At 41.9% G+C, this 14680-nt stretch overlaps 1 protein-coding gene across 2 annotated transcripts in view; it reads right to left on the bottom strand.

Annotated features, from left to right (window-relative positions):
- The window catches only part of LOC130281576 (cytochrome c oxidase assembly protein COX15 homolog), a 17026-nt gene continuing 2346 nt past the window's right edge, over positions 1-14680 (bottom strand). For both annotated transcript variants that reach the window (XM_056528920.1, XM_056528919.1), the window contains exons 2-10: positions 13030-13174; positions 10863-11053; positions 10333-10455; positions 7614-7800; positions 7360-7527; positions 6374-6455; positions 4011-4165; positions 930-1043; positions 1-403 (exon numbers count right to left, since the gene is read on the bottom strand). In XM_056528920.1, coding sequence (XP_056384895.1) covers positions 272-403; positions 930-1043; positions 4011-4165; positions 6374-6455; positions 7360-7527; positions 7614-7800; positions 10333-10455; positions 10863-11053; positions 13030-13110 — 1233 coding nt within the window. In that variant the 5' untranslated portion in view covers positions 13111-13174 and the 3' untranslated portion in view covers positions 1-271. The remainder of the gene's footprint in view (positions 404-929; positions 1044-4010; positions 4166-6373; positions 6456-7359; positions 7528-7613; positions 7801-10332; positions 10456-10862; positions 11054-13029; positions 13175-14680) is intronic.

Below are 14680 nucleotides of genomic sequence, written 5' to 3' on the forward strand. Positions count from 1 at the left end.
TCACAACTGATCACATAAATAAGATAAGTGCTTTACTGAATCTCTTACGTTAGCAAAGAGTTTTCCAAACAAGAAAATCCATGGATTTATAGAAGAAAAAAAGTTCCATACAAATAATATATTAGGAAACAAAAAGGTAAAACATATGTACATAGAAATAGTTTTTTCGTTTTTGGACTATGTAAATTATATATATGTTGATATTACAGTCAATGAAGGAGAAGTATTAAAAATGTTTAACGATCCCAAATCTGGATATCAAATTGGTCCCTTATTTGGGAAGACGTCGCAGTTCATTCATGAGCCAGATAGCCATACTGAGGAGAGCGAGGGAGCCGGACTGGTGGGTGGCAGCTAGAGGTGTTGGGACGTACAAGAGCAGAGTACTGATGCCCAATGTAACCTGAAAAGTGTAAAGACATATTTGTAAAAGGTCCAATATGATTATTAATGGCATTTTAACAAAATAGCAACTGGACAATAGGAAGAGCACACATTTATACTTAAAGGAGGTATTTTAGCAATTGCAGAAATATTTTGCTGCCCCCCACCCTCAAAAAAAATTAAAAATAAAAATAAAAGTCCTCATACTTACCTACCCCCATTCCCTTGCCGCTCCTGTTTTCCCCTTCCGGTTCCACAATTCTTCTGTCTTCTTCCTGTTTACGTGACAAGAACTTTGTGCAGGACCTGCTTGCTCAGCCAGTCGCTGACTGCAACACGCTTCTGTCTTGACTATTGATTGGCTGAGTGGGCAGGTCCTGTACGGAGCGTTTGTCTTCTAAGCAGAAAGAAGATAGAAGCATCTGGGGATCGGGGGGAGAAGAACAGGAGCTGCAGGAGTTGTTTTTCATTTTTGCAGCACAGAGTTTCCTTCAGCCAATGATACATGGACATACCCTACAATAATCCACAATGTAATACACTACCTGTAAATAAGCCACAGCCATGAGAGAGTTCACAGCGAGCCTCGCTCTTCGGGGCAGAGGAATCTTCCGGGAATAGTAATATAAGCCGGTGATGGCTGCTACAGAGCTGATTGCCTAAAAAAAAAAAAAAAAAAAAAGCACAAACATTACAAAGTATATCGTAATAATAATAATAATAATAATAATGATATAAACCATTGTTTTTACACAGCATTAGTAAATCTTTGATGAGGAGGTGTTGAGCTTTTCCCATATGAACATGGGAAGAAGAAGCCGCTGCCTGTTGGACCCGGTTCCGAATTGGAGCAGTAAGTACAGTGAGGATAAGAAGATATCAGGATAAGGAGTCCTGGTAAAAATCCGACTTATTTTGTGGGAACGCTACAAGTCGCATGTCCAAATGTTCTTGCAAATAAAACTTCTTTTATTGCAAATACAGTTTACAGGATACAAAGGACAACACGTTTCGAAAGGCGCATCCCTTTCTTCGTCAGGTCCATCATGGACCTGACGAAGAAAGGGATGTCCCTTTCGAAATGGAAGGCGTTACAAGCCGGATTTTTACCAGGATTAGCCTGATATCATCTTAGGCTGCGTTCACCCGCCCTGTTCTTCTCCCGTGAAAAAATAAAAACGTTTGCATCCGTTTGGATCCATTATTGTTCAGTTAATAAACCAAAAGCATGCTCAGAAGTAAAAAGGGATTAAAAAAAAAAAAAAAAAAAAAAAACGGATGACATTAAAGGCTCATCCATTTTCCATAGACTTCAATGTTACATTTACTGTATCTGTTTTTTTTTGACGGAAGAAAAAATACTGCATGTGCCGTTTTTTCTGCCGTAAAAAAAAAAAAAAAACGGAAATGAGTGCAGACGGGTACAAACGGATGTAAACGGATTGTAATAAAAAAAAAAAAATCCCATTGACATGAATGGGATTTTTTTTTTTTTTTTTTAAAGAGTTTATCTGTTTCATTCCGCTCCAATTCGGAACTGGGTCCGACGGCCAGCTGCTCACTCCGGCTCTCTATGCATATTGGACTGTACCTGCCAGCACAGTACCCAAGGTGAGCACCGCAGACTCGCTCATATTTAAAGGGGTATTCCGGGTTAATACATCTTATCCCCTATCCAAAGCCATGACTAAGACATGTTAATGAGTCGAAACGCGTTGGCGTTTTTATCTTTATTTCTCCACCTGTATGTTTTTAACTATTTTTCATTAAAGTTGGATTTTTATTCATCCATTGAGAGCCGGATACCCGTCCTTTCCTTGGAATCCCATAATATACTGCCCTTCGATTGGACAACATATTCTCACAACAGATTCACTTGAAGTGGAACAAGGGTCAGCATGGGCTCCCTAATAGGCGAGTACGCTGCCCCATACACAGCAACCAGCGATTCCCCATGTGTTCCTATTATAGTTGTCCTTTGGCGCACTATACTGAGCACATCCCACATGACCGGCTGTTTTGGAGATGCTTTTTCATCTACAGGTTACACTCTGGACCCTGTCAGATCCTTACACTTCCCAGTTTTTCCTGCATTTAACAGTTAAAGAGCTGACTGTTATCTTGCTGCCAAATCTATACCATGCCTTGACAGGCGCCATGTTAAGAACTTCATCTGCTTAAAGGGGTACTCCGGGGGGAAACATTTTTCTTTTCTTTCTATAAATCAACTGGTGCCAGAAAGTTAAACAGATTTGTAAATGACTTTTCTATTTAAAAATCTTTACCCTTCCAGTACTTTTTAGCAGCTGTATGCTACAGAGGAAAATCTTTTATTTTTGAATTTCTTTTTTGTCTTATCCACAGTGCTCTCTACTGACACCTGATGCCCGTATCAGGAACTGTCCAGAGCAGGAGAAAATCCCCATTGCAAACCTATGCTGCTCTGGACAGTTCCTGACACAGACAGAGTTGTCAGCAGAGAGCACTGTGGACAAGACAAAAAAGAAATTCAAAAAGAAAAGAATTTCCTCTGTAGCATCCAGCTGCTAAAAAGTACTGAAAGGGTAAAGATTTTTTAATAGAAGTCATTTACAAATCTCTTTTAACTTTCTGGCACCAGTTGATTTAAAAAAAATATGTTTTCCACCGGAGTACCCCTTTAATGTTATGGTTAGAGATTAGTGAACTTACAGTAAATTAGATTCGTCACAAACTTCTCGGCTCGGCAGTTGATGACTTATCCTGCATAAGTTAGTTCAGCTTTCCGGTGCTCCGGTGGGCTGGAAAAGGTGAATACAGTCCTAGGAAAGAGTCTCCTAGGACTGTATCCACCTTTTCCAGCCCACGGGAGCACCTGAAAGCTGAACTAATTTATGCAGGATAAGTCATCAACTGCCGAGCCGAGAAGTTCGTGACGAATCGAATTTACTGTAAGTTCGCTCATTTCTAGTTATGGTCGATCTGCGTACAGCATATATGAGGATACTGTATAATACAGTATATAAGGATTCAATATAATTTCAAGTGTACTGAATATAATCTCTACTTGCAGTAGACTTATGAGTCTAGTGCAGTGTTTTCCAACCAGGGTGCCTCCAGCTGTTGCAAAACTACAACTCACAGCATGCCCGGACAGCCGAAGGCTGTCCGGGCATGCTGTGAGTTGTAGTTTTGCAACAGCTGGAGGCACCCTGGTTGGAAAACATTGGTTTAGTGTCCGACAGCTTTCTCTGTGTGAATGTGCATTCAGGTAGTCATGTAGTCACTGTTAATATAGATCCACAAGCCAATGTTCAGACTCTTTAAAGTGTCACTTGTAAAAACGTTTGACATTTTGTCCAGAGCTTAGATGCACCTGATCTAACTCCTGAGACCTGCCGCGATCCTGAGTAATAGACAGGTGAAGAGCAGCGCGCGCTTCACTCCCTCGCTGTCAATGAAATCTGACTCTTTCACTGCATTTGTCTATGGAGTGAGAGTTGGAGCAGGCGGTGGCAGCTATTATAGAGGATTGCAGCAGGTCTCAGAAGTGGGACTCTGTGCGATCTAAACTTACATATGACAGTAACACTATAGGTCTTCTATGTTTAGACGCCTGAAGAGCAAAAACATCTAAAATCACTTACAAGGATGCGGTGATCAAACTGAACTGTGGTTGGATTTTCAAAGACGTTTTTCAAGGTTGGAGAGAACGCAAGAAGATCATCTGGGATCCAGCGATCCCCCATCTTAGGGAAAGAATTGTAGACGAGACCGGCATCTAGTCCTGCCACAAAGGCTCCTGGGGTCAACAACAAAATAATGAAAAACTTACATGTATTACATTAGTTACACAATGATGATCTATACTGCCACTCTGTGACTATAGTGGATTTACTTCTATTATTCAAGGGGCTGGATGTCATGAATTACTAAATATTTTCATGCTGCACTGAATTTCGTGATATTATGGAAAGGCCCTAATTCAAAACTTTTATCAACACTGCATGTATTTCATTTCAGCCAAGTTGCTTTAAAGTTTCCCCATCATTTCAACAAAAAAACAAAAAACATTATTTTTTTTATTTTCATTTTTTAAATGTGGTAGTTAACAGAGATAGGTCAAAATTTTGATTAGTCAGGGAAGCTGAGACCTGTACCAATCAGGAAAACGAGTGCGGAAAAACAGGCAGTAGCGAGCTTTACTTCCCGGCTGTCAGCGATCTTTGTCTATCTCACCCCATAGACTTCTAATGGAGCAACGAGACTAAGCACGTTATAGTCAGGCTTGTTCTCCTGAGACCCCCCCCCCCAGCACAGAGATCAAAACTTTTGACATGTCTGACAAGTATTTTTTTTTTTCCTCCACATTTTCTTGCGTTTCTCCAAAATATTATGCAATCCACACATTGTCTGGACAAAATTATTGGCACCCTTAACTTAATATTTGGTTGTAAACTCTTTGGAATAAATAAATGAAATCAGTCGCTTCCTATAACCATCAATAACTTCTTACACCTCTCAGCAGGAATGTTGGACCACTCTTCCTCTACCACTCTCTTATCGGAAGGCGCCTTTTCCCAACAGCAATTTTAAGATCTTTCCACAGATGTTCAATGGGATTTAGATCTGGACTCATTGCTGACACTTCAGAACTCTCCAGCGCTTTGTTGCCATCCATTTCTGGGGGCTTGTTGACGTATGTTTGGGGTCATTGTCCTGCTGGAAGACCCAAGATCTCGGACCCAAACCCAGCTTTCTGACACTGGGCTGTACAGTGTGACCCAAAATCCGTTGGTAATCCTCAGATTTCATGATGCCTTGCACACATTCAAGGCCCCCAGTGCCAGAGGCAGCAAAACAACCCCAAAACATCATTGAACCTCCCCCATATGTCACTGTAGGTAATGTGGTCTTTACTTTGTAGGCTTCATTCCGTTTTCGGTAAACAGTAGAATGATGTGATTTACCAAAAAGCTCTATCTTGATCTCATCTGTCCACAAGATGTTTTCCCAGAAGGATTTTGGCTTACTCAAGTTCATTTTGGCAAAATGTAGTCTTGCTTTTTTATGTCTCTGTGTCAGCAGTGGGGTCCTCCTGGGTCTCCTGCCATAGTGTTTCATTTCATTTAAATGTCAACAGATAGTTCCTGCTGACATTGATGCTCCCTGAGCCTACAGGACAGCTTGAATATCTTTGGAACTTGTTTGGGGCTGATTATCCACCATCTGGACTATCCTGCGTTGACACCTTTCATCAATTTTTCTCTTACGTCCACGCCCGGGGTGATTAGCTACAGTGCCATGGGTTGCAAACTTCTTGATAATGTTGCGCACTGTGGACGAAGGCAAATCTAAATCTCTGGAGATGGACTTGTAACCTTGAGATTGTTGATATTTTTTCACAATTTTGGTTCTCAAGTCCTCAGACAGTTCTCTTCTCCTCTTTCTGTTGTCCATGCTTAGTGTGGCACACACAGACAAACATTGCAAAGACTAAGTGAACTTCTCTCCTTTTTATCTGCTTTCAGGTGTGATTTTTATATTGCCCACACCTGTTACTTGCCCCAGGTGAATTAAAGGAGCATCACATGTTTGAAACAATCTTATTTTTCCACAATTTTGAAAGGGTGCCAATAATTTTGTCCAGACTATTTTTGGAGTTTGGTGACATTATGTCCAATTTGCTTTTTCTCCTCTCTTTTTTGGTTTAGTTCCAATACACACAAAGGGAATAAACATGTGTATAGCAAAACATGTGTTACTGCAATCCTTTTCTGTGAGAAATACTCAATTTTCTTGAAAATTTTCGGTGGTGCCAACATTTACGGTCATGTGTGTATAATATATATATATATATATATATATATATATATATATATATATATATATATATATATATATATATATATATTTTTATTTTATTTTTTTTTTATTTTTTTTATTTTTTATTTTTTTTTTTTTTTTTTTTAAGTGAACCAGGTCACTAATGAAGAAAACTCAGGATTACCTGAGAGCGCTGTAAGGAAGACGAGACCTGCCGTCCAGTGTGTGAACTTCCTGAGCTTCAGCAGCTGACTTGTTTCAACTAACTGTTAAGGGCAGAATGAAATTAACATTATAACTTGCATATAGAAACAAGGTCATTTAATGGATTTGTACTCAAGAAAAAGAAAATGCTCATTTTCAGCTCAACTGGGAATATCAGGAAATGGCCTACAGCAGTGGTCTCCAACTATCGGAATATTTCATCTCCCAGCATTCCCTGACAGTCTGTAGCTATAGTTTTGCAAAAGCTGGAGGTACAGAGGTTAGAGACCATTACCCAATGTAGTATTTACTATAACCATATGTCCAGAGAAGGTTCTGTTACTGCTGTGTGGATTGTTTTGCAGTCACTTGGCTGGATAACAGATGGAGCGATATGGAATACCGGGCACAGCCCATGGTAAAAAAAAGTCCACTTTCCTAATTTGTGTACAAACATCAAGGTTTGGGGTTTACAGAGAATCTAAATTATTATTATTATTTCTTTTTTTTTTTTTTTACACAGGCAGATTATTGGGAATGTTCGTTCCTGATTATCGACACATGTAAACCAGTAATGATGAATTTAAAGGGGTATTCCGGCTTTATACATCTTATCCCCTATCCAAAGGACAGGGGATAATATGTATGATCACAGGGGTCCCGCCGTTGGGGACCCCCAAGATCTCTGTGCAGCCCCCGGCATTCTGTGCCAGGCGCTGCCTCCGAGACGGGGAAGTGACGTCACAGCCACGCCCCCTAGTGACGTCATACCACACCCCCTCCATTCATGTCTATGGGAGGGGGCGTGACGGCCGTCACGCCCCCTCCCATAGACATGAATGGAGGGGGCGTGGCGTGAAGTCACTAGGGGTGTGCCCTTCTGCTGTCCGGGCATGCTGGGAGCTGTAATTTTGCAACAGCTGAAGGTGCCCTGGTTTGAAAACCCTAATCTTACATCACAAATACCTTATGTTTAGGGAGAAGAAGAGATAATCCTGTCCAAAGACTTGCGCAATAGAGGACGAGGGCAGAACCTAAATGTGCAGCCAGGCGGTACTGACTGACACGGGGCACATCATAGGAATCCGGCTTCTCTTCTAATCCGCTCTTCACCATGTACCAGCCCAGCAGACCCTGTAAGAAGAAGATGGATGCATCAGGGATAATATTCATCTCCAAATGCCCTGAGAATACGATCATTTCTTTATCCCCTTTATCACCTGAAAGCAAACAAACCCGCAGAGGCCCAGCACACGTCCTTTCATTCCCCGGTTAAACCATCCCTTGTTCCAGAAGTAGACGGCGGGTAAAATGTAGGCCAGGCCCACTGCTCGCCCCCACATACGATGGGAATACTCCATGTACCAAATAAACTTGAACTCATTTAGGGTCATGTCGTGATTCAGACTAAAGGGAGTGGGAAGAGGGGAAAACAAAACACATTAGCTTGGAGTCTGTACAGAGGTTATAGAAAAAATATCAAGCCACATGGAAGATGATACAACAGATATAGGAAGGGTGTTCCACCCCTATACATCTTATCCCCTATTCAAAGAATAGGGGATAAGATGTCCGATCTCCCTGCTGCACCCGGCGCTCGTTTAGAGCGTCGGGTGCAGCGGCGGAGGCTTGTGACATCACGGCTATGCCCCCTCAATGCAAGTCTATGGGAAGGGGCGTGACCGTGACACCACGAGCCTCCGCCCCGCATCGCCAGTCATCCGGCGAAGAGCGAAGTTCGCTCCATGCACCAGATGTCTGGGGTGCCGCAGCAGAGATCGTGGGGGTCCCCAGCGGCTGGACTCCGCGATCAGACATCTTATCCCCTATCCTTTGGACAAGGGATAAGATGTCTAGGGGCGGAGAACCCCTTTAAGCAGCCCATAGACATAATCCTGTTCCTATAATACGGAAGGGTTATGGCAGCTGAGTGTTACCATTCCTCTTGTCAATAAACAGTATCACACCCTGTGGGAACCGATGTCTGTATATAGGGACACACCTAATTGATAATGGGAATTGTAACACCCAGTTGTCAATTTATTCATACTAGTGGTGCACAAAAAGAAAAGAAAAAAGAAAAGAAAGCGACATTTTAAGATGAGCTAGGCCGAACTTGAAAAGGATTTTTTCCCCATACACTTTTTTTTTTTGTGTGTCTATTATATTAGACTTATTAGGCCTGTAGCTCTGTAGCTGGCACAGAACTACAACTCCCAGCAGGCAATGACAACTACCAGAAATGCATAAGGGGCAGTAACACAAACCTTTATTGGGTTGAGACACAGGTTGCAGATCACTGCTATAGAGGAAGCATTTCAGGCTGTAGTTCCAAAATCCTTCAACAGGGAGTCACTACAGAGCGGCATATAGCCACCCAGCAGAGTCATTCCCACTCCAGTCACTAGAGGGCAGAGGTCTCTACCTGTCTCCAGCCATAGTAAAGGGGCAATTATTATAACCCCTACCCAGCCCTGACACATAGGGGGAGATTTATCAAAACCTGTCCAGAGGAAACATTGACCCATTGCCCATAGCAACCAGATTGTTTTAATTTTTCAGAGGCCTTTTTATAAATGAAAGCAGAGATCTGATTGGTTGCTATGGGCAACTCAGCAACTTTTCCTCTGGACAGGTTTTGATAAATCTCCCCCCCCCCCCCATATGAACGGTGCGGGTCTTGTTACCCCACTAATTGCATAAATAATAGGGTCACAGCTCTGGCATAGCCCTGCACAAAGGTGTGCTGTACAGGGAAAGATACAACGTGAAGGTGCCCATACACCTTATACTAAAGTTTGCCGACTGTGTATGACGACCACCTGACATCATCTGGGTCGGATTATTTTCCAACTGACCCTATTGTTCTGGTAGGGATAAGTTGACACCAGAGGAGTCTGGCTGCAGCTTACCCCTCTCCACCCCATAGAGAACACATGAAACACAACGTTCAGCTGACAATTTATTAAAATCTATGGCACCTTAACATAAGCACTGCAGCGATTTTATTCTCAGAACCTGTGGAGGTCCCAAAGGAATGATCCCCCACAGATCATAAAATGATGGTATATGCTAGCAACATATCATGAGATGGGAATACCTCTTTAAAAGGGGTATTCCAGTGAAAAACATTTTTTTTCATATCAACTTGCACTAGAAAGTTAAATAGATTTGTAAATTACGTCTATTAAAGAAAAAAAAAACGTAATCCTTCCAGTACTTATCAGCTGCTGAAGTTGAGTTGTTCTTTTCTGTGACAACCGTGCTCTCGGCTGACACCTCTGTCCATGTCAGGAACTGTCCAGAGCAGGAACAAATCCCCACAGCAAACCTCTCCTGCTCTGGACAGTTTGAAACAGACAGAGGTGTCAGCAGAGAGCAGTGTGGTCAGACAGAAAAGAACAACTCAACTTCAGCAGCTGATAAGTACTGGAAGGATTAAGATTATTTCATAAAAGTCATTTACAAATCTGTTTAACTTTCTGGAGCCAGTTGATATAAAAAAAAAAAAAAAAAAAAAAAGTTTTTTACCGAAATACCCCTTTAATGCTTATGTTATGTTCTTTTCTCCCAGAAATGCTCAAATGCATTGAAAGTTGTGCGCATATATGAGGGTCTTACCAGTATAGTCTATAGGAGAAATGAAAGCAGTGGGTAACTGGGACAGAAAGTAGTTGGACCCCAACAATCAAACATTTATGGCATAATATAAAGTACAATAAATGTATTATACATGTTAGGTTGGCGTTTCCCAATCAGGGTGCCTCCAGCTGTTGCAAAACTACAACTCCCAGCATGCCCGGACAGCCGTTGGCTGTCCGGGCATGCTGGGAGTTGTAGTTTTGCAAAAGCTGGAGGCACCCTGTTTGGGAAACACTGTGTTAGTTATTTCTGATTGGTTCCTATGACTTGGAATCATTCATCATTTTCACGTCTCACATTTTGAACTCCGGGAACTGTTGGTATTTGTGGAACTCTGCCTCCCATTCCTCCCGTGAACTCGGTGGTTTCATTTCTTTTACCAGGTGCCAATCGACCATTGAAAGTCCGGACTCTGTTAACCTTTGAAACAAAAAGTAGAAAAAAAAGAACATTTTATTTATTTATTTATTTTTTTATTTACCACTTAGAACTATCCTCTTCTGTAAAAGTTGAGTGACAACAAGGATGGATACTACTACAGTGGCCACATGGGTTGTCATCAAACTTTACTGAACTCCTGAACAGAATTACAAAATTATATATATATATTCTATAAAAAAATAAAAATTTAAATAAAAAAATATTTTATATATATATATTATTTTTTTTATTTATTTAGCTAACCACCATATACATTGCCTCACAGGCTGAAGTGACCTACACTCTGGTTATAAAATATTTACGTTCCGGCATCTCGCAGCAATGACTGCTATTATGGTTGTACGCCCGATACATTTCTGAAGTCCTGTCTATAAAATAGCACTTACCTTGTTACTCCCCCAAGGATCACGGCCCCAGCTACCATACCGCTGCACGCCAGAAGCCATTTTCCCATGACACGTTCAGCAGCAGAGTTTGGTACAGACCCAACCGCAGCTCTTGACGGAGCGGCCACCTCTGACACCATGCTGCTCTTCCATCTTTTCTGGACTGCGTGCTTACACTGAGCGTTGGAGGACTAATACAACACAGAAGGATAAGTAAATAAGACACTAAAACTCTGCTACAATAAGATTCGCTTTACTTATAAAAAAACATAAAATGTGTTACCAGATAAGAACCATTTGACCCATCTAGTCTGCCCAATATTCTGATTTCTATGAATAGCCCCTGGCTCTATCTTATATGAAGGATAGCCTTATGCCTATCCCTATCTTATATGAAGGATAGCCTTATACCTATCCCTATCTTATATGAAGAATTGCCTTATTCCTATCCCTATCTTATATGAAGGATAGCATTATACCTATCCCTATCTTATATGAAGTATAGCCTTATACCTATCCCTATCTTATATGAAGGATAACCTTATACTTATCCCTTTCTTATATGAAGGATAGCCTTATACCTATCCCTATCTTATATGAAGAATAGCATTATACCTATCCCTATCTTATATGAAGGATAGCCTTATACCTATCTCTATCTTATATGAAGGATAGCCTTATACCTATCTCTATCTTATATGAAGGATAGCCTTATACCTATCTCTATCTTATATGAAGGATACCCTTATACCTATCTCTATCTTATATGAAGGATAGCCTTATACCTATCTCTATCTTATATGAAGGATAGCTTTATATACCCCTATCTTATATGAAGGATAGCCTTATACCTATCCCTATCTTATATGAAGGATAACCTTATACCTATTTCTATCTTATATGAAGGATAACCTTATACCTATCCCTATCTTATATGAAGGATAGCCTTATACTTATCCCTTTCTTATATGAAGGATAGCCTTATACTTATCCCTATCTTATATGAAGGATAGCCTTATGCCTATCCCATTCAAGCTTAAAGGGGTTCTCCGGTGCTTAGACATCTTATCCCCTATCCAAAGGATAGGGGATAAGATGCCTGATCGCGGGAGTCCCGCCGCTGGGGACCCCCGGGATCTTGCACGCAGCACCCCGTTTGTAATCAGTCCCCAGAGCGTGTTCGCTCCGGGTCTGATTACCGATGACCACAAGGCCGGCGGCGTGTGACGTCACGCTCCGCCCCTCAATGCAAGTCTATGGGAGGGGGCGTGACAGCTATCACGCCCCCTCCCATAGGCTTGCATTGAGGGGCGGAGTGTGATGTCACACAGGGGCGGAGGCGTGACGTTACACGCCGCCGGCCTTGTGGTCGTCTGTAATCAGACCCGGAGGGAACGCGCTCCGGGGACTGATTACAAACAGGGTGCCGCGTGCAAGATCCCGGGGGTCCCCAGCGGCAGGACTCCCGCGATCAGGCATCTTATCCCCTATCCTTTGGATAGGGGATAAGATGTCTAAGCGCCGGAGTACCCCTTTAAACTCCTTCACTGTATTTGCAGCGACCACTTCTGCAGGAAGATTATTCCATGTATCCACTAATCTCTCAGTAAAGTAATATTTTCTGATATTACTGCAGAAAACATGTGCACAGAAACTCTCCTCCAGAAGAAAGATGATCCTCTAGTGTCACTTTTTAGCTACCCTGTAAGTCAATGTTTGACCGATAAAAGAGCCTTGAAACATGACTAGGGATTAACAGCCAAGCCAGAGACTCCTCTAAAAAGACCATCTAGGAGAACACATACGAAAGACAGTAAATCCAGCGTCACTTTCTGCTTGGAGTCTAACACTTTGATCATAGCATCAATCAGCATATGTATGGTATGATAGCAGTAGATTCAATTAATCGCATCATATCGCGGCGGGCCCAGTGTCATAGTGACGCCGGGACCCGCCTCTAATAGTGCGCGGCACTGAAAGTGGTGCCGCGCACTATTAACCCTTTAGCCGCTGCTGGGCCCACTATACACTTGTGCGACACCTTACCATGGGATTAAACCTACAAACATAGGTCCACAAAAACATATCCACAAGCACCCCCCCTCCCCCCCATCCAGGCTTCTTTTAAAAAAAAAAAAAAAAAAAAGTAATAGCATCTGATCTTCACCTTGCCTCCTGCTGAGTGAATGAAGCGCACAGCGTGCACTCTACATTGCGTCAGGCTGGAGCGAAGACTCAAAAGAAGCATTTTTGGTTCCCTTGGACGACACCAGGTCCGCCTATACAGATTACCCACAGTCCTTCAAATTCACCTACAATTAAAAAAAATAAAAAAAATCAATCAGGTTTTCAGTTCAGTTATATGCATCTTTATTTGGTCACATGAGAATTCATAAATTTTCAATGGGAATGTATGTTCAAAACCCAACATCACATCCTAGGAAGCCATTATGGGGCCGCACTGGGCCCCTTGCACTGCCGCTACTAATAGTAAAGAGATACAGGTACAATGGTAAAGATCCCCTACAAATCTATCCTAAGGATGAGCCATTCATTTTATAAGACTGGATCACCCCATTAACCAAAAATCGCCACGCATCATGCCAATACTCTGTGCTCCTCCTTCTTAAAGGGGTATGCCGGTGGACAACATATTTTTTTTTATTTTTTTTTTTTTAAATCAACTGATGCCAGAAAGTTAAACAGATTTGAAAATTATTTCTATATAAAAATATGAATCCTTCCAGTACTTATCAGCTGCTGTATTGCTCCAAAGGAAGTTCTTTTCTTTTTCAATTTCTTTTCTACCTGACCACAGTGCTCTCTGCTGACACCTCTGTCCATGTCAGGAACTGTCCAGAGCAGGAGAGGTCTGTTATGGGGATTTTCTCCTGCTCTGGACAGTTCCTGACATGGACAGAGGTGTCAGCAGAGAGCACTGTGGTCAGACAGAAAGGAAATTCAAAAAGTAAAAGAACTTCCCATGGAGCATACAACAGCTGATAAGTACTGGAAGGATTAAGATTTTTATATAGAAGTCATTTACAAATCTGTTTAACTTTCTGCTGTGGGGGACTCCGGTACTTGAATTAAAAATATTTTGTTACTCAGTACCTAATCCTGATCATGGACATATTGTTTATTTGTCTCTAGTACCTTTATTTTTGTAAAAATAAAATAAAAAAAACTCTTTATAATCCTCTCAAAGGGAGGGAGCGTGTCCTCACTGCACATACCTCAGCTTTACCCCCACAGCCAGACTCTTCCTGCTCACATCTCCCCTAGCATTGGCAAAACTACAAATCCCAGCATTCCTCGACAGTGAGGACATGCTGGGAGTTGTAGTTTTGCTCATGCAGCCTTGTCCATAAATCATCTCTTGTCCATGACTCATGGACAAGCCTGATGCTGCCGCAGGACTCGTCGGTGTCCCAGTAGGTATGGGGTCCGCTAGTGGTGGGATTTTGAGGGGTAATTTTCTTTATTAAAGGAGATATGCAGCACTGATATTTATATATAATATTATAGATCTTGTAAAGGCCTATCCAGCAAGACATGTTTTGTCAAAATCGCCTCAGCAGATCTCCTGATATTGCCTTCCAAAGATCCCTCTGTTTGCAGCATGGAGGGAGAAACAGACTCATAAAAGACTACATTTCCCACAATCCTCCTCTCATACTTCCTGTAAACTGCTGCCCTGCCCCCTGCTCTCCACACTGAGGAAATTATATTGGGATGTCGGGGGAATCAGGATTTGCTATAAATAACCCGATCCCCGCCGGCATTGTTTATGAGATGATATCAAGTACAGTGGGCTG

The sequence above is a fragment of the Hyla sarda genome, chromosome 7 (assembly GCF_029499605.1).
Source record: "Hyla sarda isolate aHylSar1 chromosome 7, aHylSar1.hap1, whole genome shotgun sequence".
NCBI classification, from domain to species: domain Eukaryota; kingdom Metazoa; phylum Chordata; class Amphibia; order Anura; family Hylidae; genus Hyla; species Hyla sarda.